The 26390-nt window shown below is 55.1% G+C and overlaps 1 protein-coding gene across 1 annotated transcript in view; it reads left to right on the forward strand.

Annotated features, from left to right (window-relative positions):
• The window catches only part of GLI2 (GLI family zinc finger 2), a 58505-nt gene extending 33711 nt beyond the window's left edge, over nt 1–24794 (forward strand). Inside the window, exons 4-12 of the mRNA XM_032840907.1 lie at nt 1395–1596; nt 2789–3002; nt 4292–4414; nt 7703–7837; nt 11616–11765; nt 15660–15824; nt 17060–17341; nt 18959–19295; nt 20597–24794. Coding sequence (XP_032696798.1) covers nt 1395–1596; nt 2789–3002; nt 4292–4414; nt 7703–7837; nt 11616–11765; nt 15660–15824; nt 17060–17341; nt 18959–19295; nt 20597–23019 — 4031 coding nt within the window. The 3' untranslated portion in view covers nt 23020–24794. The remainder of the gene's footprint in view (nt 1–1394; nt 1597–2788; nt 3003–4291; nt 4415–7702; nt 7838–11615; nt 11766–15659; nt 15825–17059; nt 17342–18958; nt 19296–20596) is intronic.
• The last annotated feature ends 1596 nt before the right edge of the window (nt 24795–26390 follow it).

Genomic DNA, 26390 nt, shown 5'->3' on the forward strand with positions numbered 1-26390 from the left:
ATGAGGCCAACTCCTGGGTTCCCCGGTTCCTGCTCCACTGCTGTGTGGTGGTGGGTGGCCGCTGAGCTCAGCCCTGCGGGATACCCATAGCGACCTGGAGCTGCCTTTCAGACCGATTCTGGGGCCTCATCTGTTCTTTGCACAGCCTTGGAGGGTGTTTCTCCCAGTGGCCCAGGAGGAAAGGGGCTTCCTGAGTTTGCCAGTCAAGGGCAAGGGGCTAGGGGAGCACCGCACATGAGGTGCCCAGGCTGGGGCTCTCTGCACTCAGAGGCTGAATAGCCGAGCCTTCTTGGGGGCTGTCCGGCACTGGGGATGAGGGCTCAGAGATCCACAGGCCATCAGCCCTGCCCTAGGTGCCCCCACAGCTGTGGGGACAAGGCACTGACACACCAACCCTGCAGCCAGGGTAACCTGCCACCTTCCTGGAGGAGGGGGACCTGTGGGGTCCAAGCCGTTCTGAGCAGACAGAAGGGAAGAAGGTGGGCATCACAAGCCCAGGACCAACCAAGCCCTGGCAGCCACTAGAGCTGTATACAGGTGACCTCTCCAGCCCGAAGGGGGCACAGAAAGGTGCTCACATCCATCACCTACTCTCATCCTCACCACAGCCCTGGAGGTCCGAAAGAGGAGACCCTCTCACAGAGAAGAAACCAGGGCCTAGGGAGGGTCTGGACAAAGCAGAAACTGGCACGTGGGAGTTGCCCCGTTATGCGGTCAGACCATTTGTAGGCCACTGTTTGTCCAGAGGAAAGACCCAGAACCCTGACTGGGGGCAAGGACCGTACACAGGCACAGTCCAGAGCCATGGCAGGACAGTGTGACCCCAGGGAAAAGGGAGCCAGTCAGGGGCAGCCTGTCCTCCCTTCCCACAGTTCTTGAGGGATGAGGGGTGAGAGCCTCTGCAGGGGGTGGGAGTGCCTGTGCATCCTGAGTGTTAAAGGTGACAGGTTCCGGAAGCCTCAGGTGACTGCAGAAGCCAGAATTGGGGCTGCCCTCGGGGTGGGTCAGGAAGGGCGCCAGCCCTGCCGTTTCTTGACCTGGTGCTAGTTTCACCAGTGGGTTTGCTTCGCGAGAGGCCACCAAGCTCTTCGACACTGAACCCAGCCCTGTTCTCCACAAAACTGGGAGTAAAGGCATTAATTTGTGTCCAGCGAGGGCATTCTGTCACCCAAGCCCTGACCTGGGCTTCTCCCAACCTCCCCACACCGCATGCGGATCAGTCCCATTCTGCAGAGAAGCAAACAGGCTAGGTCCCTTGCCCAGGAGCCCCGAAGGTTCTCATTAGGAGTCCTCAAAGGCTCTTCCCGTGGTCCCCCACTTCCCAGCCGCCCTCCCCGCCCCTCATTCTGTCCCCCTACAAGCGCAGTGACGCCTGGGGTTGGCTGTCCCCACAGTGTCGCGTTTCTCCAGCCCGCGGGTGACGCCGCGCCTGAGCCGCAAGCGGGCGCTGTCCATCTCCCCGCTCTCCGATGCCAGCCTGGACCTGCAGCGGATGATCCGGACCTCCCCCAACTCTCTGGTGGCCTACATCAACAACTCCCGGAGCAGCTCTGCAGCCAGCGGCTCCTACGGGCACCTGTCGGCAGGCACCCTCAGGTGGGCCTCAGCGGCCAGCGCGGCTGAGAACTGGGAGGCGGGGTGGGGGCGGCAAGGGCGGGGCCACGCTGGGAGGACCATGCCTTCATCCCCCAGGAGAAAGACAGGACTCCTTGCATTTATGCATAAGCGCCCTTGAACCGGTTCAGGAATTCAGAACCACTAATGAGGATGTTGAAATGCGCCGATGTTTGAGTCTGGGTCCATATGCTCATTTGGCACCCGAACGCACTTTCTAATGTGAAAAGTGACCTTTCCTGGGCCTAGCATGGAAGATTCCATCATGGAACCAAAGGTGGCTTCCTCAGTATTTCAGTAGGTATCATGGGGAAGCCACGGCTGTTGGCCAGCACTGGGGACCCCTCAAGGTGTAACACTGTTTGGGCTCCCACCAGGTCTCTGGGCTGGCAGCAGGCCCCCCACCATGGTCACAGCACGGCACACCAAAACCTCTGGGACACCATTCACCCTTGGGTCCCCACCCCCACCCCCACAATGCAGCCAAGGCTGTTTTAGGACTCAGACCCTACCACTTTGAACTCATGTCAAGGAGGCTCATTCACATGGCCATTGGCAGGAGCTTTATTTCTCATACTGATGTCCTCTCTCTAATGCTGTTTGAGCATCTTCCCACCATGGCACTGGCTCCCCTCTCACACCCCCAGAGTGAGCAATGAAGGAGAAAGCAAGGAGGAAGCCACAAGCCACCCGTCATGTATGGCTTAGGGCCGGAGGTCACCATTATCCCTTAGTCTCCTGTTCTGGAGTGAGTGGCCCATAAGCAGATGACAGGGAGGGTCTAGAAGTGCAGTAGAAGTGAAAGAAGAGAGGGGACCATGTGAACCAGAGGGCCCAGGGCACCTTTCCTGGACAAGGGGGCATCAGGACCAGCCTCAGCGGCCCAATGGTGTTCAGATAGTCCCCGATGACGATGCAGGGGTGCATCCCAGGTGTCTGAGGAGGGAAAGGCCGGGATGCGGGGAGGAGATGGAGCCTGGCCCCTCCGGGGGCCAGCCTGCTGGAGTGAAGCCTGCATCATGGGGCAGGGCCCACTGGTGAGTGCAGAAGGAGAGGTCTGAGATGTCAGGCAATGGGGAGCCACTGCTGGCTCTTGAGCAAGGTAGAGCCGCGCTGGCAATGAGACGAGCCATACTCCCTGCCCAGGCCCTGATTTGTCTGCTCTTCTTTGCAGCCCTGCTTTTACCTTTCCCCATCCCATCAACCCAGTGGCCTACCAGCAGATCCTGAGCCAGCAGAGGGGCCTGGGATCTGCCTTTGGACATACTCCACCCTTGATCCAGCCCTCGCCCACCTTCCTGGCCCAGCAGCCCATGCCCCTCGCCTCTATCAACGCCACGCCCACCCAGCTCAGCAGCAGCAGCAACTGTCTGAGCAACGCCACCCAGGTAGATGGGTATAGGGGGCACAGGGTGGGTCGCCGGGCTCCTGGGACCCTATGAGGGATGGTGGTTGCCCTCTCACACCGGGAGCTGGTGGAAGGGCTCTGGGCACAGGTCTGGCTGCTGGGATGTCTGCTGGGCAGAGGCCATGGGATCCAAAGGACTGAACACGGGGTCAGGAGACCTGCGCTAGCTCCTAATACCCTCCCTTTTCCTTAGCAAGTACCCAGCCAGTAAGTTCAGCAGTCACCGGTCTAATCAACTTAATGTATAGGCAGAGAAAGGCTAGGCGTCAGAGCCTGGCAGAGAGAGTACTCTGTACAGTTTAGTCTTTGAGCTTAAGTTTACAAAAAACCATCTTATTTGCCCTTTCCAGCAAGCCTTTGATGGGGCGGGCATGCTGGTATGGTTTCTGACACACAGTAGGTAGTATTTGGTGGGGAGAAGCCCCATTTTGCAGACGAGGAAATGGAATTATAGAGACAGTGTTGGAGAATGGAGAGGCGTAGGCTTTGGAATCAGTCCCACTGTGTTTTGGACCCTGACTCGCCAACAGCTCTTTCAGCCTGGGCTGATGAACGTGCTGAGTGGGGCCTGCCACATCACTGGCGCCTCATGAGCCTACGGGAGCTTGTGGGCCCAGAGCCCCGTGTGGACCCAATTCTGGTTAGCACTCCCGATGACAGTTCTTGAGGTGGAGCAACTGCACAGGCCAGCCACCTGGCAGGCCGCAGCACAGACGTGACCACGTTCTGGGAGGAAGGCAAGACTCTACCTTGTCCAGAAGAACCCCTTTTCCAAGACGCCCTCCATCTCCACCCCAGGGCTCTAGGCGGCCGCCTAGCACCTGCCCCCAGACAGAAGCTGGTAGCTCTTGTCACCACCCGCCCTGGTTGCTCTATCTAGCCCCCTTCTCCTGAGGAACTAGGCCCTTCTTTCTTGCTCCCTGGGCTGGCCCAGCCCTGTTCTCCCCAGCCCCCAAGCTTCCCCCGCTCTCATGCTTCGGAGGGCTGAATGGTTGAGACTGTTGGAACAGGGGTGATGGTGCCCAGCATCTCCCAGAGAAAGGGTCTTTTCCATTCCCATGGAAGTGGGGGGGTTGGAAGGCCGAGCTCTGGGCTCTCCCCAGCTGTGCTCCTGGCCAAACCACCAAATGGGGAGCCAGCTTCTGAAACTTCCAACACCGGTGTTGGCCCAGTCAACATGGGGAGCATCCCAGAGGTAAAGCCCAAACGGAAGTTGGGGTGCCCTCGCCCTGCTCCCGTGTGACGGGCTCTCCTGCACTCCTCCCTTAGAACAAGCCGAGCAGCGAGTCGGCTGTGAGCAGCACGGTCAACCCCGTCGTCATTCATAAGCGCAGCAAGGTCAAGACAGAGGCCGAGGGCCTGCGGCCAGCCTCCCCATTGACCCTGACGCAGGTAACCTGCTGGTTGTCCTGGCTGCCCTCCCATTGGGTCAGGGGACCCGGGACCTCAGCCCTGGTGGCGAATGGATGAATGGACCACTGTCTGCATGAATGAGTGAACCAGAGAGGGTGCATACACTGAGCTCAGGAAGGACCGGAGCTGGGTCCCTGGCAGCCTGCACATCGCATGCTCACCGAACGTGTGTCACATGGAAGGAGGATGGAGGGATGGAGGGATGGATGTCTGGGGCTGCAGCCAGCTCCTCCCAGCCCCTCACACAAGCCCCGGTCACACCCGCTAGCTTGTGGCCCCTTCCCGTCTCTCCCTCTCCCTGGAATTTCAGTCCCCTATCCCCACCCCCTCACTGCCACTACACCCTTTCCTGACCCTCCTGGAGAACAGGACTCGATTCTGCCGGGAGCCCAGCCTAGCTCCTAGGGCGTCTTGCCTGTCGCCTGCACTGCCCTGTAAAGCTTCAGAGAGGGTGGACCCCCGGGAGAAGTGTCTGATTTGGCGCCAAGCCATCGGGGTTTACTCAGGGACAGGTACTAAGTCCCTATGACATTATATTTTCTTTCCTTTTTTTAAGATTTTATTTATTTATTTAGGGGAGAACACACGTACATGTGGGAGATAGGGGCAGGCTGAGCACAGAGCCCAGCGCGGGGCTCGATGTCATGACCCTGAGATCGTGACCTGATCGACTAGCCACCCAGGTGTCCCGAAATAATATTTTCTAATGACTCAATGCACATGTGAGTGGCATGGTGAGGAAGGAAGGGAGGGAGGGAGGATGTTTCTTGGCAGGAAGGTGAGGAAGGCAGCCACCTGGAGCCCAAGACTGGTCTGTTGTGGGGCTGAAACCTCTTTGCAGGTCCCTTGGGATATCCCGCCCCTTCTTCGGACATTCGGTGACCGCAGGCCGAGACAGGCCCAGTTCTTGGAGCAAAGGCCTGTCAGGGGAAGGGCTTGGTGTGAGTGCTGAGCCCACGGGTGAGCCTCCCACCCCTCCCCAGGCCTCTTGCCGTGCCCCGGTTTCCATCTGCTACTCCACAATCACCAGCTTTGACACCAAGGATGCAGGGGACCTCCGTTCTCATCTCCCCTACATATGCCAGACCATCTTTTATCAAACCTGTAAACCATCGGGCACGCTCTGGGCACTTAATTTTTATGAAATATCGGGTCCTGTTATTGTCAAGCAAACAGAGGAGCTGGTGACAAATTCTTCTCCCCTCGCTGACGCTGAGGCATCTCGGCTTGATGCATGGTTTCCACGAGGTCGGCCGTCATCGGGGGCCGGTGAAATTGATGAGGACGGCCCATCTCCAGGGGAGACAGACACGCCGAAGCAGTGAGGACAGGCGCTGAGCCCCCTCGAGCCTCTGCCCCATCCATCTTGCCCAGAAGGGTGGCACAAAGCTGTCCTTCCTGCCTGGCCTGGCCCCTCAGACTCGTCAGTGGAAGGAAAGCCGTGTATCACCCGAGGTTGTCACCATGTTGCTCAGTGTCCTGATTCAGTGACCTGGCTCATTTGCAAGGTGGATGGGCGTGTTTCCCTCGCGGCAGGCAGTGCTGCATAAGGAGTCCCCACTCTGCTTAAGCCCTCCAAACTGTGGGCAAGGGTGATGCCGGCTCCCTCTAGAGGCCCGAGTACACCCGCGGCCCCTGGGCCACCTTGCGCTCACAGGTCCATCGGGCAGCTTGTTCGAGAGTCTTCTTAGAGACGAGCAGGACATGCGGCTCATGAGATAAGAAGTCTGTTTGCAGTTTTTCTGACCATGCAGAGCGGGTGTAGGAGGCCACAGCCCCGCAGAGCCCCCCAGGGCCACAGGTCCCGGGCAGGGGTGCTCCCGCACCTTCCTTATAACGTGGACCCCATGCCCGCCCACAGACTTAGGAAACCACATGTCATCGTTCGCTTTTTCAAGACAAGTACATTCGTTGAAAAGCACTCTGAGAAGCAACCAGAAGCTCCTCTGAGAGGAGCCCTTTGCAGCTCTAGTGGGCAGTGGGTCAGTCAGGGGCCTGGGTCTGCAGCCAGCCCAGGGAGCTGTGAGGCTGATTTCCCCATGCCCAGAAGTGGGCTCAGTAGTAGTAATGAGGCTAAGGGGCGAGCGGCAGCCTCCGCTGCGTGGTCTCTGGAGCGGGTGAGGGCTGGGGCTCCTGACTGGGGAGAGAGGTTGTCCCCCTTAGTCTCAGCTCTAAATGTTTTCCCCAGGGGCTTTTCTGAAAGACAGACTATTCCAGCAGTTTTATAGATAGTGTAAAATGGAACGCAGCTCATTCTAACAACTCCCTGTTTGCCTAGCTCTGCTCTGAGCCTGCCTAGCGAGCCCACGGAATACCGGGGAGTCCTCGACATCCTGTGGAGGTCCTCACTGGGCCTTCGTCCCAGCCTGGCACGTCTGTGCCTCCCCTTCTCTCCCCACCTGCAGTCCGCCCCCGTGTCCCCTGCTAAGAGGCTGCCCCTGACCAGCTCAGCATCTGCTGGTGTGGGGGCTCCCTGTGGGACAGAGTCTCCGTCTCTGGCTCTTCGGGGCGTGACGTGCTTTGTGCTCTTTGAAAGGAATGCCGGGCACCTGTGATCAGGTGAAGGCCTATCTGGGGGTGGGGGGCTTTCCTTTGCCACCTTGAACAGGGCACACATGGGCCCCATCCTGATGGGGAGACTTGAGTGCAGACCTAGGCTGTCATGAAGTCACTTTGTGCTCTACTGAGAGCAAGGTGACCTCTCCCTGAACCCGTTTTCCTGGCTGCAATGCACAAATAGACACCCACACGTCTTGGGGCTGTGGCAAGGAAGAGGGGCGGGGGGAAAATTTGCCATAGTTCGCTCACTCTACCCTGAGCCTGAACCAAGGCGAGCTGTGAGTCCCTGGAAGGAGGGGGTCACGTGAGAGTCAGTTGTCTGCACGCTGGCTGGTTCTCTTACCTCCACGCTGGACCCGACCTCGTACACCCCCAACCTGATCCCATGGGGCCCACCTCAGCTCCCCCGGAGGAAACCAAACCAAAGAAGGAAAAGACCCTGCCCTCTTTTCTCCTGTTCTCCTTGCCAAGTCAGTTGACCCAGGATGTGATGGGACACTTTGGTGATGATAAGCCAGCAGGAGAGAGGAAGGAGGGAGGCAGCTGCGGAAGTAGGCTGAGTGCATACATGGGCATATGCGTGTGCTTGCGTGTGTGTGCATGTGCATGCAAGCATGTGTGTGGCCCTCGCCACAGACTGCCTGGGGCCCGTGGCAACCTTTCATCGGGGGCACTGCTCACCATGGGTGTGCTCTGCTCCTCCCCCAGGAGCAGCTGGCTGACCTCAAGGAAGACCTGGACAGGGATGACTGCAAGCAGGAGGCCGAGGTGATCATCTACGAGACCAACTGCCACTGGGAGGACTGCACCAAGGAGTACGACACGCAGGAACAGCTGGTGCATGTAAGCCTCGAGCCGCACAGCCTGCTGCGGCAGCCAGAGCTTCCGGGCCCCCTGCTGGAGAGAAGGGGCTGGAGGAGACGGCTCCAGGAGATGCCTGGGCAACGGTCTCTGCAAGGGGGAGGTGTAATTATTTATCTGGGCCCCACCTATTTCTAAAAGTACACATACAAATACAGACGTCATAAAAGAGATTAAAAACAAAAACAAGTAAATGAGAAAATTCAGGAGAAAGGAACAAGAAGATGAAGCCTGGAGTAGAATGTATTTTTTAAAAACTAAGTGCTCTGGAGTGTTATTTGCATAAATATCTTTTTTTTTTTTTTTAGCTTCCTAGCAGCCAATGCAAAGAGGGAATTAAGAACAGTTAAATCAGCCAGCATCAATGAGATCATAAGAAGCCCAACTCTGAAACCAGGACATAGTTCCTCCCATGGAGGAAGGAATTAGTAACTTCTTCTGGGAGACCATTCCCAGAGACCTAGTATCTACAAGTGCAGATGGGGTATCAATACCATATCAGGAGGAGACTGCTTAAAAATGCCTAGATACTGCCAGGGCAGGACACCAGAGAGGCCATGGGACCTGGGTGCTCTTTTTGTGTCATGTCCCTTGGTCCCCACTCTGAATTTCTCTACAGCAGCATTCACGTGATAGCAGTTGGAGGGGTGGGTAACCCACAGCGGGAAGAGCAGAGGCTTCGAAGCTGGCTACATCACAGTCAGCCGAGTGGTTCTGAACCACTTAAGCCTCACGAGCCTGTTTTTTTCTCCTGTAATGGAAGGTGAAGTCTACCCCCACGAGGGTGTGAAGGTTAGATGGGATGCACGTAGCAGATGGCTTTTCACACCTGGTGGTTCCCTTCCACTTCCTCCTCCTTGTTTCCTATACCAGCCTGAGTGTCTCTCTTCTCCATGCAGAAGATGAAACTGAAGAGAAATTGACTTGAAGAATAACCCTTCCAGCCAACCCCCACCCTGCCCTGCACACACACTCACACATAGATACACACAATTCTTGGGGACTGAGAGTCCATAAACATAAGCCCCACACCAGACCAGCAGCTCGATCTTTGGGTAGGGTAGATACACACACTGTTCCCATCCAGAAGCCACCACAGGGAAGCTTGCTTCTCCCCACCCCTGTGCACTCGGCATTCAGGACACCACCCACTCCCTCCTGTCATGAGAGTTGCTCTCAAATGCTGGAGGTTTCTTTTGCTTTGGGGATCCCCTCCCCCCGCAACGATTCTCATGTAGGAGGCCAGAATTTCACAGCGAACCCATTGGAGCTGACGTAGCACCATGAAGCAGGGCTGCTCTAACCCCTCCTGGAACTTTAGCATAATTCTTCAACCTGCATCACGTCTTTGGGTGAATGAGTCCAAGAGGGAGGAGGGGCCACTGGGGCTGCGAGTTGTAGTATGGATCAGGTTAGATGAAAGAGAGGACAGCACATGCGGGGCCGGGAGGGGGCCGGGCAGAGGTGGAGACACAGACACGAGAGGTGTTCCTGGTGATGAGTGATGAGTGCCAAGAGCAGGGAGGGAACACCTCCAATAAAGGCATCAGGGGCAGGAAGCGTTAGCTGCAGGCTTCTGCCTGTGCCCGGGACCGCCCCTGCAGGTGTCGGGGAGCACCTCTGCCTGGCCCTGGAAAAAGAAGGCCCCTACGAGAAGAGAGCCAGCCCCTCGGCCCAGCTGTGTCTTTCTCTCTGCTCCCCGGGAAGATGGATGGTGGCAGGCACACAGGCAAGCCGGAGCCCCCAGTCGATTATTAACAATTTGTTGCTAAATAAACCAATAAGCAAAAAATGAAAGGCATTGTCAGGAAACATTTTTATCATTTGAAAGGCTTTAAAAATGGAAAGTGAGGCTAATATGATAAGATTTCCCTGGAAGTTCAAAGCGCAGTAGATTTTACTTGCTCCAACGCTGACATTTGTATGCACAACAGCCAGGGCCTGTTTCTCAGGGCGCGTGGGCCAGGCGGCTTGCTGTCTTTCTGGGCCGGGCTCTCCCCAACAGCCCCGCAGCTTGCGAAGATCGACAGCAGCACCGTCCAGTAGAAGGATGCCGCCAGCCACAAAGGCCCACCACATGTGTAACTTGACATTAACCTGGGAGCACGTTTTAAAAACAGTCAAAGGAAACAGGTGAAATTCATTTAAAAAATAGATTATATTTCACCCAATATATCTGAAAGATGATCATTTTGACGTGTAATCAATATAAAACAATTATTGGGGTATTTTACATCCTTTTTTTTTTTTTTAAATTGTCCATCTTAGAAACAGCCCATCCCCGTTGGGACCATCCACATCTCAAGGGCTCGAAGCCACAAGTGGTGAATGGCTACTGCATTGGAGGGGGTGGCCGGTGGAGGGCGGTGAAAGCAGGAAGATGTGCCAAGAGAGGCGGTGGGGCTGGAGAGAGAGCAGACCGCCAAGACCAGAGTGTCCCACCCTCCTATCCCCCTAGGGGCAAGCAAGCCCAGCCTGATCCACACACAGATAGCGCAGGACCTTGAACGAAGAGGGAGATGAAAGGGGAAGGATGGGACATGGATGGGGCAAAGGGAGGCTCCCTGGTGGCCTTTAGAGAGATGCCCTAGAGGGAGAGGAAGCACAGGAGGTTCAGTATACTTTTTTAGTCCACTGCGTGAGTGACTAATACCACCTTTTTTTCACTCCCCTAGATAAATAAGCAACCTCAAAACCTAAGGACTAAAAGTCCGGAGGCCCCACACATATCCACACATCCTAAGCTCAGAGGTAGTAATACCCCTGCTCCAGTGAGTATGGCAGCCTTCAGTTAAATAATCAAAGCAAGTGACTAATCCAAAGGGCAGCTTGCAATGTTCCCTATGACAGAAAGGGAAATTTGGCCCCTTGTCCCACATCATGGGAGAAACTAATGGAGGTGGCACACATGTGATGAGCCCGAGGTAGAAGCTGGAAGGTGTATGTGTAGGGACTGGGGAAAGGAGGAAAGTTAGTCTGCATTCCTGGGCCAGGGCAGTGCTACCTGAGATGGGTCTATGGACCCCACCTCCAGGAAGAGCTTCTTGACCTTGCACTTCCCAGCTTTCCCCCTATGGCCCCACCTGCCCCGGGAAGCAGGGCTCCCAAGGCCATGCCTCAAGATCAGTCATGCAGTCTTTGGCTGACCTGCTCTATCTTCCTGGGCCATCGTGTGCCAGGGGCAGCCTCGCACCGTGCCCAGAGCCCAGCATCAGGGTACTACCCTTGCTTGCCGAGGCCCTGCCTAGACCACATAAGATCTGGGTCTCGGTGAAAAGTGCTGAAACCAGCCTTTCAGAGGCTACTCTCAGAAGTAGAGATGAGGATACCTTTATGTTTCCATTATGATTTAAAAAAAAAAATTTTTTTCAGGAATTCCTGGGACAATACAGGCAAGGTTGGGAGAAGCTTCGCATGCACCAACTGTGGGCATGTCTGCCTCGCTGCAGTTCATTAGTGCCTACTGTTTGCAGCCCAGGAGCATCACCATCCTGACCAGAGCCTGGAGCCCAGCCTGGGGAGAGCGGGATGCCCTTGCCCATCACAGATGGCCACTTTGACCACTGACTAATTGGGAAATGCAGCTGAGACAAGTAGCACACAGTAGATCTGCAGTTAGGGGCAGCTAATGAGAGCTGATGAGGAGGTGGGGCTCGGCACCCAGGCGGTGGTCTTGTCAGGCAGTGGGCGTTGTGTCTGCACAGAGGAGGTGGGGTCTGCAGGGGTGGGAGGCCGGGCTCACCGCCATCCTTCCCGGCAGCATATCAACAACGAGCACATCCACGGCGAGAAGAAGGAGTTTGTGTGCCGCTGGCAGGCCTGCACGCGGGAGCAGAAGCCCTTCAAGGCGCAGTACATGCTCGTCGTGCACATGCGCAGGCACACGGGCGAGAAGCCCCACAAGTGCACGGTGAGTGGAGCTTCCAGTGCCCCGCCCCCCCGCGGTGTCTCCACGCTTCAGGCGCAGCCCTTCCCCTCCACTCCCTGGGTCTCCACAGAGGACAGCAGTGTGGTCTCCACAGAGGACAGCCGAGCGCCTGGGGCTGATGTGGGCTGTGCCGGGCATGGCTGGCCATGGCATCATCTGGGCCCCACAACGTGTTGTCCTGTGTTCTCCTGCCCTGGGAGTTCCGCCCTTGGGGAGTTCCGCCCTGAGGCTGGTCACCTTTCTCTCCCAGACCTCTGATGGACTCCAGGCATGGGTGCATCTTGGTAACTGCAGTGGGGAGGTGCTGGTGGCTCTGTAGTTGTGACTGTGTAGCCATGAACCCCGCGGCGGGACTATACCCCTGCAGTTCAGCACTGCACAGAGAAAACTTTACTGGCGAGTTGCTGAAGCAACATCCCTTTGGTTGAATTTTTAAATTATTTTTCTTTTTTTTTTCTTTCCTTTTTTTTTGAAGATTTTATTTATTTGAGATAAAGAGAGGACAAGCGCAGGGTTGGAGGCGGGGGTGGGGGGAGGCAGAGGGAGAAGGAGAAGCAGACTCCCCGAGGAGCAGGGAGCCGAAGCAGGACTCGACCCAGGACCCTGGGATCATACCTGAGTGAAGGCAGACGCTTAAGGCAACGGAGCCACCCAGTCACCCTGAAATTTTTTTTTTAAGTGGACACAAAAATAAAAACTTCTAGACATTTTCCTTTGTGGTTTCAACATAATTGGTGACTATGATTAGCGAGACCTTTTTTTAGCACAAGTGACTGGTCCCTCTTTAAAAGGACCACTAGTCCAGTGATGCCAGTGATGCCCTGACCTGCTTGCAGCTAAAGCCTCTGGGAATTCTCCATGAATTACCTTATAATTCTGAGATAGACATTTTGCTCTCATTTTAATATCTCTGAATTCAGGCTGTCTTAAAATTGGCAGTGACGGGGATTCAACAAAATATGCCACCTTTGTTGGCAAGTGTTTTTTTTTTAATCGAGATAAAACTCTCATGCCATAAATTCGCCCTTTAAAAAAATGTACAAAAAAAAAATGTACAAGTCAGTGATTTTCCGTATGTTCACTAAGTTGTGCAACTGTCACCGCTAGCTAATTTCAGAACATTGTCATCACCCCCAAAAGAAAACCCAGACCTATTTGCGATCACTCCCTGTCCTCTTTCCCCCTACTCCCTAACAAGCACTAATCTGCTCCCCCATCTCTATGAATTGCCCTGTTCCAGACAATTCGTTAAAATGGAATCACGCGATGGGCAGCATTTGTGTCTGGCTTTGTTCACTCAGAGAGTTTTCAAGGTTCATCTGTATCGTAGCATGTATCAATACATCGTTTCTGTTTGTGGCTAAACAACAGTTCATTGTACACAAAAACCCTAGTATTTTCACCCATTTACCCAGTTGATGGATATTTGCATTGTTTTCACTTGTTGGCTGTTATAAAAAATGCTACTGTGAACATTAGTACACGAGTTTTCGATCCTCTTGTGTATGTACCTAGAGTAGAATTGCTGGGGCATATGGTAACTCTGTGTTCAACTTTTGGAGGACCAGCCAGACTGCTTCCCAAAAAGGCTGCACCATTTTATATTCCCACTAACACTATCTGAAGGTTCTGATTTCTCCACATCCTTCCTAACACTTGCTTTTGATGACACTCATTTTAGGGGATGTGAAGTGGCATTTCATTGTGATTTTGATTAGTGATTCCCTAATGACTGTGATGTTGAGCATTTTTCATATGCTTATCGATCATTTGTATACCATCTTTGGAGAAATGTCTACTCAAATATTTCACCCATTTTTAAATTGAGTTATTTGTTTCTATTGTTGGGTTGTAGTAGTTCTAAACCCTTGTCAAATATATGACTTTCCAGTATTTTCTCCCATTTCTGTGGATTTTCTTTTCATTTTCTTGATGGTTTCCTTTGAAGCACCAAAGTTTTTAATTTTGATGAAATCCAGTTTTTTAATTCTTTGTGCTTTTGGTGCCATATCTAAGAAGCCATTGCCTAATCCAAGGTCACAAAAATATATCCCTATGTTTTCTTATGTGAGTTTTATAGTTTATAAATATATAGTCTTATTTACATAAATATATACTTATGTATAAGTATATATCATAAATATATAAGTAAATATAAATATAAATATATAGTTTTATAGGGTAGCTCTACCATTTAGGTCTTGAATCCATCTTGAGTCCATTTGGGTAGATGGTGTGAGGTAGGGGTCCAGCTTCATTCTTTTTGCATGTGGCTGTCCAGGTGTCCTGATCCCATTTGTTGAAGAGACTATTCTTTTCCCCATTGAATGGCCTTAATGCCCTTCTCGAAAATCATTGGACCCTTATATATGAGTTTATTTCTAAACTCTCACTTCTGGTCTGTTGATCTCTATGTCTGTCCTTATAGCACCACCCACAGTCTTGATTACTGTAGTTTTGTAGTAAATTTTGAATTTAGGAAGTGTCAGTCCTCCAGATTTGTCCTCCTTTTGCAAGATTATTTTGGCTCTTCTGGGTCCTTTGCAGCAAGTTATTTTTGTAACATTCTGAGTGCTAGCAAACCTTAGCCCTGTGGTACAAACTGTGTATTGTAGAAACAGATCAATATACCAAATATACCCAATCACTGGTCAGGAATAAAGGGGAAGATGTGGAGATACATAATAACCCAGTTCCTACTAGGGTTTATGTGTTATTCTAAGGGCAGTTTTCATAGGAACATTAGATGCTATTGCACTATTTTGGAAATAGGTTCAGAACCTCCTACAATAATCCATCCTCCCTTCCTTCCTCCCTCTCTGCCACTCTCTCTTGCTCCCTCCCTCCTTCTTTCCTTCCTTTCCAAAAATGTTTCTTGAGTGCCAAAAAAAATTTTTTTCATCAGATATTAACTACTAGGAACTAGAATGAACAAGATCTAGAAGATACCTGTTCTCTTGGAGCTGGTATCCTAATGGGAAGGCCAGATAACAAAATGACAAAGATTATAAATTGCGGTAGGGAATATAAAGAGAAAAAGGGTAGTCTTATGATTAAGAAGATCAGAGAAATTCTTCTAGAGGAAATACCATAAGAGATTCAGAGGGAGTGAACCAGGCCAGGACCCCGGTAGCCAGGGACGGTGTGTGCAAAGGCCCCACACTGAGAAAAAATTAGTGGGGTCAAGGAACTGAAAGGGGCCCAGCATGACCAGAACAAAGGTGAGGGTGGCCAACTCACTCAAGGATTTGGAGCACACTGGATTTTATTTTATCTTAGTAGGCTCCAAGTCCAGTGTGGAGCCCAACATGGGGCTTGAACTCAAGATCCTCAGGTCAAGACCTGAGCTGAGATCAAGAGTCAGACACTTAACTGACTGAGCCATCCAGGGGCCCCTGGATTTTATTTTCAGTGCCTTTTAACACAACCATTCTAATCAGGGAGTGGCACTGGAAACAGTTAAAAATAGTATTTTCAAAGAGTTTTTAATGATAACAGGAAGATTCTCAGCATGTGCTGTTGACTTTAACAAACAGAGTATGTGACAAAATACCTGATATGTTCCCACTTGGGATTTGAACATTCAGGATGAACTGCCAAGTCCCCAGAGACTTACCTGGGTGTTGGCAGTGGCTATCCCTGGCAGCCAATGGTTTTCATTTCTCTTTTTGCACTTTTCTGTCCTTCCCAAATGTTCTAGAGTAGTCTTGTGTCATTTTATCATCAGAAAGCAGGGTGGATATTGTTAAAATCCTGGGTGCACCAGTGGAGTGTGGGGGGACGGATCTGGGGAGGAGGCAGCAGACCAGCCCCTGAGGTTGAGATCCCTGCATTGGGTCTGGGGCACCCTCACTGACCGAACCCACCTCTTCCCAGTTCGAGGGATGCTCAAAGGCCTACTCTCGCCTGGAGAACCTGAAGACGCACCTGCGTTCCCACACTGGGGAGAAACCGTACGTGTGTGAGCACGAGGGTTGCAACAAGGCCTTCTCCAATGCCTCCGACCGCGCCAAGCACCAGAACCGCACCCACTCCAACGAGGTACCCCACCAGGGTGTGCACAGCGTGTGCATGTAGGGCCCCTCTGACGCGTTTGTAAATACACCACCCCGTGGCTTCTAGTAGGCTGTCAAGTAGCTAGGTGCCTGATGCCCCAGGTCCCCACCCCAGCCTACTATCTGAGTTCAGGACAGATCGGCAGGGCCCTGCCCCTCCACCCTGAGCAGCTGGCAATGACGTGCTACAGCTGCTGCTGCTGTCTGACCTATTGTAGCTGTCAGCCCCTCACTGATAAGCCACAGAGCAGCCTTTGTCTCCCTCCCAGGTAGCCAGACACCCTGGCAGGACTAACAGAGCCCAGGGTGAGAAGTCCACTGTACTGGCCTCCCAGTCCAGGCCAAGCCACTCAACTGCTTTTGCTCGGGTAGACTCAGGAAGGAACATTTCTAAAAACTTAGATACGTTTTGGATCCCAAGAGGATTTCCTCCAATGCTTGTAAGAAATCAGAGGCATTCCCTAAGGAATCTAAGCCCCCCAGGGTCTCTACAGACAAGAGCTAGCCTTGGAAATGGGTGTGTTTATGTATGTGTGTGGATGTTTGTGCGGATGTGGATGTGCGTGTGTATGTATTATGTGGGTCTGTGTGGATGCGTATTTGTAGGACATGTGTGCGTGTTTGTGCACTTGTGCACATGTACGTGTGTGTGTGTGTGTGTGTGGTGTATATGCATGGACATGTATGTATGTGTGAATGTGTGTGGAGGGGTACTAGGGAGTGTATCTACATGTAGATGTGGGGTATGTGTGTGTGTGTGTGTGTACTCAGTACTGAGGTTCAGAAACCCTGGGTTTTCATCCCATTCCTGAGTGACTTTGAACCAGTTTCTTTGCCTCTATGAACCTGTTTTTCTTCATCAGAGAGATCGGGGTGTTAACCCTATCTCACATAATACACTCCTACCGATATAGAAAATTCCAGAGCCCTGATCTACAGGGAGGTGGCATTGCAATCACACCAAACTTCGTGTCCCTGACCCCCTCCCTGGTCTCTGATCTGTGTCCCCAGATTGTGATGAGGGCTTCCTCAGCTATGCACTCACCCACATGCAAAGATGGCAGATCAGACTAATGGGGCTGAACTCCTGCAGGTCTCGGGCTGGCCTGGCTCCATCCAGCACCTTCTGACTATACCAGCCAAAGGACATGGCATGGCTTCAGGAGAATGGGGAGTGCTCTCACTCAGAGTCTCATAACACATGCCTGCTTCTCTTCCCAGAAACCCTATATCTGCAAGATCCCAGGCTGTACCAAGCGATACACGGACCCCAGCTCTCTCCGGAAGCACGTGAAAACGGTACATGGCCCCGATGCTCACGTCACCAAGAAGCAGCGCAACGATGTGCACCTCCGTGCCCCCCTGCTCAAGGAGAACGGGGACAATGAGGCCAGTGCTGAGCCCGGTGGCCGGGGCTCTGAGGAGAGTGCCGAGGCCAGCAGCACCAGCCAGGCTGTGGAGGACTGCCTACACATCAAAGCCATCAAGACCGAGAGCTCCGGGGTAAGCAGAGCAGGGCAGTGTAGGCCCCAGTGCATGCCTCCCGCCCCCAGGAGATCAAGCCCAGCAGCACAAGGGCCCAGAGCCCCAACTGCAGCTATGGGCTCTGTCTCGGGATCCCCTCCTCTAAGTGCACGACAACATCCTCCTCTCTCCAGCTCAACTTTCCTCCCTTCACGACCTTGGGCCTCTTATAGAACCTGTCTTGTGCCAGGTCCCGTAGTTCTAGGCAGGGCCGTGGGCCACAGGGATGCCTGGCCCCACATGGTCAGTCTGTGGGTGGTTCCTGGGGTTTGCCTTTCCAACCAGCACCCAAGCGCTACAGTTGGTCCCCTTCCCTCTGTCCTGTCTCTGTGTCCTTGCCCCTGTGGCCTCCACTCCTTTTGTTCTAACCATCTGTTCTTTGTTTCCACCTCTTTCTCTCGACTGTACCTCCCCTAAGGATAGACGGTACTGAGGTGAGCAGGGAAGCCCGGCTGGGGTGTGGGTGGGCTTGCGTGCTGAGGGCGGGCTGGGGTATTGGTCCCAGCCTGCTGCTTGGGCGCAGGCTGATCGGACAGTCCAGGCCCCTCGGGAGCCTAGTAAGATGGGTTTGGGTCGGTGGGCATCAGGCACTGCAGGTAGAACCCCCAGGACAGATAAAGGCTGGAGGCAGGAGTCAGGCTGGCAGACACAGGAGCGAACCATGGGGACGGAACCTCCCCGAGGGACAGGGCTGAATGGAGGTGCAAGTTCAGGGCACAGAGGAGGGAAGGACCAGCCAATGGAGGGTCTTGAGTGCCAACCTGAGAAATGGAGGTCTTGCCACAGGCAGAAGGGAGCACTGTCACCGAAAATTCTAGAAAATTTTGAATTAGAGAGCATCTGGCCTGGGAATGAGCCCACAGGTGCTACATCTGAAGTGAGCCTCAGCTGGGCTTAGAGCCCAGGTCCCAGTGGAGGCAGCCCGGGTTGTGTGGAGTCCTGCGTTGTACACACGAGCCCCCCTCTGCATTGACCAGAATGGGGGCTGGTTCAGAGTGGCCCATCAGTCAAGGGCTTTTGTCCAGCAGGTCCACACTCCCTGGTCTTCCTGGCCCTTTCCAATAACCTGCCTCTGGCCTGTTGAGAAGGCACCAGGTCAACAGTCCCCACAGCTACTTGTTCCATCACACAGCATGTCCCTGTTGTTGGGAACACTGAGCATCCTCTTGGATGTCAACTTCACGCAGCAGTGGCTGCCTCTGTGGGGCACAAACCCCAAGTGTCCCCACACACGGAAAGCTCAGCATGCAGAGCTCTGGCCCAGATGCTGGCCCAGACAACCGAGGAGCGGGATCCAGGAAAATGTGGGGCTGTCCATTCTCAGGTGCCTTCCGCCTACCGGAGGCGTTCCTTCCAGCCACTAACCCTGTCCCAGAGACAGCTCAGGTGCCTCTTCTAGTTGGGGGAGCTGAGGTTCGGTGAAGTGAGGTGGCTGGGCCACCTGCTGCAGACAGACAGTGACGCTCAGAAGCTCTCTGCATAGCAGCCTCCTTCCCAGGTGTGCAAGGGCACAGCGTGTGTGCACATAGGGGCGAGGGCCAGGGGGATTCTCGCACTCTCTGAGTCTGTGTCTTCTCACACCCTACCACCCCATAGCTGTGTCAGTCCAGCCCCGGGGCCCAGTCGTCCTGCAGCAGTGAGCCCTCTCCCCTGGGCAGTGCCCCCAACAATGACAGCGGCGTGGAGATGCCGGGGACAGGGCCCGGGAGCCTGGGAGACCTGACGGCTCTGGATGACACGCCCCCAGGGGCCGATGCCTCAGCCCTGGCCGCTCCCTCTGCTGGTGGCTTGCAGCTGCGCAAACATATGACGGCCATGCACCGGTTCGAGCAGCTCAAGAAGGAGAAGCTCAAGTCGCTCAAGGATTCCTGCTCCTGGGCTGGGCCAGCTCCACACACCCGGAACACCAAGCTGCCTCCCCTCCCAGGAAGTGGTGAGACGGGGCCCCGGGTGTGTGGGCAGGGGCGGGACAGGGCCTGGGCCAAGCACCCGGTAGGTTCACCTCCATCGAGCAGCATGTCTATCTCACCGGATGCCCACAATAGAATAGATCTCACCAGCCCATTGCACAGATGAAAAAAAGTGAGGCTTGGAGAGGGGAGAGTGCCCCACTCAGCTCAAGGGCAGGCCCGAGTGGCTCCAAAGCCCGTACTCTTCCAGCTCTACTGTGCTTCTGCTCTGGGCACTGTGGCCAAGGCCCTAGGGAGGAGAGCACTATAATCCCAGCCCCTGTGGTCAGAAGGCCATGCTGTGAGAAGCACACTGGACCGGGGAAGGAGCCAGGGAGTGAGGACAGAGCTCAGGCTGGGGCTGGGCAGAGGAGAGAGACAGGACGTCAGCTGGGGAAGAACAGGGACTTCTGCATAAAGTCCGTCTCAGGAGGTGCTGGCCAGGCTTCAAGAACCAAGGTGCCCTCAGGAGCATTTCCTGAGTGCCGACTCTGTGCCAGACAGTTAGCTGGACCCACGGCCAGCGTGGTGGACACTGTGACGCACCACCCAGGTGTCCCTTGAAGGGAGGCTTTGTTGCCCCAGCTGTTGCAGGAACTGCTGGCAAATGGCCTTCAACTCCTGGCCTCATACAGAAATCGCCTGGGCTGTAGACAGCTGCCTCACCCAAGGTCACCCTTTTCCAGGGTGGACCCCATCCAGGGACTGATCAGGGCAGGAGTGTGAGGCCATTCAAGGCCCAGAGCTCCCTGTGATAGCTGCCGTGGGGCCTGCAGACCCGCGCACACACACACACACCCTTGGCACTCTGAGGCCTTTGCTCCCTTCCATGGGTGTGCATCGGGGGACTGCCTATTAGCAGCCTCCTCGGTCAGCTCAGCCGCTGGGAAACCAGCCTGGCCACAGCCACGCCCAGAAGGTGAAGGTGCAGGGGCGTGGCCAGGGCCCTCCCAGGCTCCTCCTCCCCGGCTCTCAATAACCTCTTCCTACCCAGAGGCATGTGTTACCCACAGCTGGGGAAACTAAGGATCAGACAGAATGAGAATTCAGGGCCGGGCAGGCCCTGGCAGCTAAGATTGGAATCAGGCCTCCTGACTCCCACTGGGCCATCATTTGTTCACTTACTGGGCTCCCCGTCCCTCCTTTCATCTAGAGGTCGTAGGTTGAGGGCCAGCTGTGTGCCACGCCCTGTACAGGGCTCCAGCGGCCGCAGGCTGAGCTGGGTCAAAGCCGGCAGAGCACCCGCGCCCTGGCCCCGGCCACTGACCCCTCTCCTTTCCCGCAGGCTCCATCCTGGAAAACCTCAGCGGCGGCGGGCCAGCCGGGCTGCTGCCCAACCCGCGTTTGTCGGAGCTGTCCGCGAGCGAGGTGACCATGCTGAGCCACCTGCAGGAGCGCCGCGACAGCTCCACCAGCACAGTCAGCTCCGCCTACACCGTGAGCCGCCGCTCCTCCGGCATCTCTCCCTACTTCTCCAGCCGCCGCTCCAGCGAGGCGTCGCCCCTGGGCGCTGGCCGCCCCCACAACGCTAGCTCGGCCGACTCCTACGACCCGATCTCCACCGACGCGTCGCGGCGCTCGAGCGAGGCCAGCCAGTGCAGTGGCGTCGGGGGCAGCGGGGGCGCGGGGCCTCTCAGCCTCACTCCAGCGCAGCAATACAGCCTGCGGGCCAAGTACGCCGCGGCCACCGGCGGGCCGCCCCCGACCCCGCTACCCGGCCTGGAGCGCGCGAGCCTGCGGACCAGGCTGGCGCCGCCTGTGTCGTGCCCGCGCCCGCTAGGGCCGCGGCGGGGCAGCGATGGGCCCGCCCACAGCCACGCGGGGCCCGCGCCCGCCTTCCCCCACGAGGCGCCGGGCGGCGGGGCGCGGCGGGCCAGCGACCCAGTGAGACGGCCCGACACCCTGGCCGCGCCGCGGGTGCAGCGCTTCCACAGCGCCCATGATGTGAACCCGGCCCCGCTGCTGCCCTGCGCCGACCGGCGAGGCCTCCGCCTGTCAGGCCCGGCGAGCGCCGATGGCGGCCTGGTTCGCAGCGCCTACTCGCCCCGGCCGCCCAGCATTAGCGAGCACGTGGCTATGGAGGCCTTGGTGGCGGGCGCGGACAGCGCAGGGCCCGACATGGGCCTCGTGCTGCCCGAGGACGACCTTGTGCTGCCCGACGACGTGGTGCAGTACATCAAGGCGCACGCCGGTGGGGCCCTGGACGACAGCCCCCCGCAGGCCTACCCCCCGGAAAGCACCTGCTTCTCCGAGAACCCCAAACTGCCCAGCCCGGGGCTGCATGGCCCGCGCAGGATGGTGGCCGCCGACTCCAACGTGGGCCCCTCCGCCCCGGGGCTGGGAGGTTGCCAGCTGGGCTACGGGGCCCCCTCCAGCCTGAACAAAAACAGCATGCCTGTGCAGTGGAATGAGGTGAGCTCCGGCACTGTGGACACGCTGGCCAGCCAGGGGAAGCCTTCGCCCTTCCCGCAGGGCAACCTGGCTGTGGTGCAGCAGAAGCCAGCCTTCGGCCACTACACAGGCTATGGTCCTCAAGGTCTGCCCCTGAGCCCCGGGGCCCTGGACAGTGCGCAGACACACTTCCAGCCCTGCGGGGGCGGCCCATCTGTGCCTAGGATAAATTATATGCGGCAGCCAGGGACAGGTGGTCCGTGTCCCAATATGACCACCACCGGGAGCCCCCACACCAACTATGGCCAAGCCCACCCCCAGCTGAGCCCCAGTACCATGGGTGGGGCCCTGAACCCATACCCTCCATCCTGCAGCAACATGGTGGCCAAGCCAGTCCACCTGGGGCTCCCCCAGCAAATGGAAGTTGCTCCCGAAGCCGCCATAATGGGCAGCAACCGCAGGGAACTTGGAATCACCAATTCCAACCTGACCGGGATGCCACCCCTTCACTCAACCCAGAGCTACCCACAGCAAAGCCATCACCTGGCAACTCCCATGAGCCAGGAGGGCTACCGCCAGGGCTCCCACCTTCTGCCTTCCCAGCAACCGGGCTTCATGGAGCCCCAGCAGGGTGCTGTCGGGGTGGCCGGATCCAGCTTTGGCCTAGTGCAACCCCGGCCACCTGCTGAGCCCAGCCCTTCCGGCTGCCACCGTGGGGTGCGGGCTGGGCTGCAGCTGGCCTATGCCAGGGCCACCAGCCACTCCATGGCCACTGTGTCAGCCAGCCAGGAGATGGCTGATGTGCCCAAAGGAGCGATGGGCAACGTGGTGTCCCGGCCTCCTCAGCCAGCCCCACAGGATGTGGCCGGGGCCCAGGATCACAGCATGCTCTATTACTATGGCCAGATCCACATGTACGAACAGAACGGAGGCCTGGAGAACCATGTGGGCTGCCAGGTTGTGCGGCCCCAGCCACCACAGCCACAGGCTTGCCCAGACAGCATCCAGCCCCAGCCCTTGCCCTCACCAGGGGTCAACCAGGTATCCAGCACAGTGGACTCCCAGCTCCTGGAGGCTCCCCAGATTGATTTCGATGCCATCATGGATGATGGCGATCACTCAAGCCTGCTTTCAGGCACCCTGAGTCCCAGCCTCCTCCACAGCCTTTCCCAGAACTCCTCCTGCCTCACCACCCCCCGGAACTCCCTGACTCTGCCTTCCATCCCCACGGGCATCAGCAACATGGCTGTTGGGGACATGAGCTCCATGCTCACCAGCCTGGCCGAGGAGAGCAAATTCCTGAACATGATGACCTAAGGTCCCAGCCCTGGGCGTTCAGCAGGCTCGGAGGAGCCATCATTTCCCAGAGCGTGGGGCTCTTGTCGATTTTGCCTTTTTCCAAAAAAAGTATTAAATAGGTCTGAGGGAGTATTGCCAATGGCCAGTTCAGACCACAGTTGCTTTAAGGGCAGGTTTGTGTGTATCCTGTCTGGTTTTCTTTGGGGTTATTTTTCAGAACACTGCGAAAAATCTCAATGAGAAAGGCAAGGTAGAAATGAAAAACTCGTTGGCACAGTGCTTCCCAGCCTTTGGTGTTTATGGGACCAAATTGTTCTGGCGTCTTTTCCTCTGTCATTTGGCTAATGAGGGATTCCGTTGGCTGAGGGCTTTCCAAGTACATGAGGAAAGAGGGTAGAAGGAACCACATTTGGGTTTGAATCTGAAAGCCATACTGGATATTCTGATCCAGGAAGATAAGCTTCTCATTCCCATACGGGCGAGGCAGAAGAATTCTATGAAGCTTACTTCTTGAGGCCTCTAACATCCCCCGTGCTGCAGAGGAAGAAAAAAAGATTTTTACCTGGATGATTTGGAAGTACATCCTGATTCCAGGCTTGGTAGAGCGGGCGCGTCTGCCCCACCCCCCAAAGCCAAGTTTGCTACTGGCAGACTGTCCAAGTGCATACAAATGAATGAAGTATGGAAGGATTGCCAGAGAAGAGAAAGAAAAATTGTAGTCCTTGGGGCAAGCCCAGGAGCTGCCCCGGCTTCTCCAGACCATGTTTGCAGTGTTCATGCATGTCGAATGTAGCCCTTCCTGGAAAGAACACTTACTTCTAAATACCTCGGGGCTGCTGGAGCTGCTTTGGGTTAGGGATGGACCCAGGTGAGCCAAAGCCTGGCATGGGACCTCGAGAAAGAGGGAGAACACCAGGGGCCCAGCCTCAGGCCACCCTGAAGCTCCCTCATAAGAAGAGGAAGTCGTATGTTTACCCAATCCTGTTTCTCCAGTGCACTGTCCACTGACCCTACCACGGAAAAGCCCAGGACTTGACAGCAGCCTCTGCCCAGGCTCCCGAGCTGTGTTGTCCGCTCACCCGCAGCCCAGTGGTCTGTGCCGAGGCACAGTGTGCGGTCCCCGGATCTTCTCGATTTCCTCCCCTCCATCCTCCTGCTCCTTTTGCAAAGTACGATGACCTGCATGGTGTTTTTGGTGGGGGTGGGAGGGTGACAGGGTTGATTCTTGGGACCCTGAGGGACCATCACTGAATTTTCCTGTTCAGTGCAACCCAGCCCCACCCGGAAATGGCATTTGGAGCTGGCATCAGAAGACATCGTTCCTAAATGTACTGGAGGGTGACTTGATGCCTCGTCCACACCACACACATACACACACCGCACACCATTCCCATGTTGAATTTGTGGCGACCTTGCCGAAACCAGCCGCACCACTATGAGCCTGATCCTGTGACCCTGGCCTCAACTGGGGCAGGACCAAAACCTTACTTGGGCTGTCCACATTCCAGTACATCGGATGTTTTGTTAGGGTCCATAGACCAAGCCAATGCCAGATAACATCCCTGGGACGCCTCCAAGGGTCTGGGCTCAGTGGCGGTGTTCACTCGCTCCCTGAGCTAAGATTTTGCTAGCCCTTCCCAGCCTGTGTATAGACTGTACAGAAGGCATCATCCCTGAAAATACTGTAGGTGAATCAGCCAGCCAAATTTATATCTCCAAAATATTTAGCTTTTTCTACATGCTATGAATTGAGATGACACGCTCAACTTGTAAATAAGTCTTTTTGTACATTAAAAAAGTAATTTTTTCATAATTTATTTTGTCTATCTGCTTCTTCCTTGACAGGAGTTAATGAGAACCTGAGCAGTAAATTTGGTGCATCTGAACAGAAACTAGGCTGTATTTCTTCACAACAGTGTCAAAATTGACTGTCGCGCCTTCGCCTAGAAATGTTTAATGCTGAAGACATTTAGTGGCTGTTTATTTGTTGTCTCTATGGGTGAGGGGTGGGCAGGGTTTGGCGATTTACTAACCGGCTGTTCTTTCAGCAAGCTGATCTGAAGATCTAAGTTGCTTTGCCAAAACCTTGTGTACCAGATCCAGGTATATTCCCAAGCACTTGTCCCAAAGCAATCCTCAGGTCGGGATTCCCTCTTTGATGGGTAATCTGATGAGCGTAATCTGAAGATAATCTGAAGAACAGCGGGGAGGGCCTAAGACTGGGTTAGAGGGGGTAGAAGTCCCCTTCTGTAGGGCCAGAAATGCTGGGCCCCTGAACTCCCTCCTCTCCATGAGAAAAAGCTCGCCACCCAGCTCAGAGAATGCGGAGCCAAAGCTACGTAGAGGGCGTTCGGTTTGGCGGCATATGACAAAGTGGACTGAGGAAAGGAGGAAACCCCCAAGGAAAACAGAATTTAGTAGTGTGCCTTTCTGCTGAGCACCCAAAGTCTTCCCTGTATGACTGGCCGTAGTTTCCTGCTAGAAAGACTATAGCCCGAGTTACACTCCGGGGCCTCACTCTTCTGTAAGGAAGGCTCACTTAGCTGAGGGCACCCTCAGGAGGAGGTACGGAGCATGCCTGCCTGCGCCCTATGTCTGCCTCCTTCCAAGCTTATTTGAAGGCTTGCGTTTCTCCTCTGCCTCACCACATGGTAAGTCTCTGGAAACAGCTCTGAGGGCAGAGGGAGGCTGCAAATTGTTCAGCACTGAGACTTAATGAGTCACAGCGTTAAGAAGCCCATCATGGCTCTATGCCTCCATGCCTCCATCAGCTAACCATGGCCAAGGTCATGCTGCATACCAATATCCAGGAAGCTTCGGCATGCTGAACCTCTATGAAACTTCTGAATCTGGGCCAACTGAGGGTTGGCTGATCTAGGTTGGGCTGGGCTGGGCAACTGGGGGAGGGGCTAATCCAATCAGCTTGGCTGGGGCACAACCCCACGGGACTCTCCTCTTCCTCGTAGGGCCAGGAAGCTGGCCTGGCCATTGCCTTCTTGTGGGGACAGCTGAAGCACAAGAGAATAAGCAGAAAAATGAGGATTCTCTTTAGGCTTCTTCTCTGAACCGTGGAACTGGTCAAAGCAAGTCACTTGGCTAAACCCATCAGCAGTGACATGGGCAAGTGCTTCCCTTCCATGGAAAAGAGAAGGAGAGAGTAAATAATCTCTCAACAATATATAATCCACCACAGTCTGCCCTCAAAGACTGTGATGCATGTCCCTCCCACATGTAGAATATACTCACCCCAGGCCCCCCGAAGTCTATACACTTGATCGTCAGGCTCAAAGTCAAGGATCTTGCAATCGACACCTGTCGTGGATGGGGCTCTTCTAGACCCAGACACTTAGGAACTAGAAAAGCTCTCAGGCCATCATGTACATGCACAT

The sequence above is a fragment of the Lontra canadensis genome, unplaced genomic scaffold (assembly GCF_010015895.1).
Source record: "Lontra canadensis isolate GAN:19392208 unplaced genomic scaffold, GSC_riverotter_1.0 scaffold117, whole genome shotgun sequence".
Lineage (NCBI taxonomy): Eukaryota > Metazoa > Chordata > Mammalia > Carnivora > Mustelidae > Lontra > Lontra canadensis.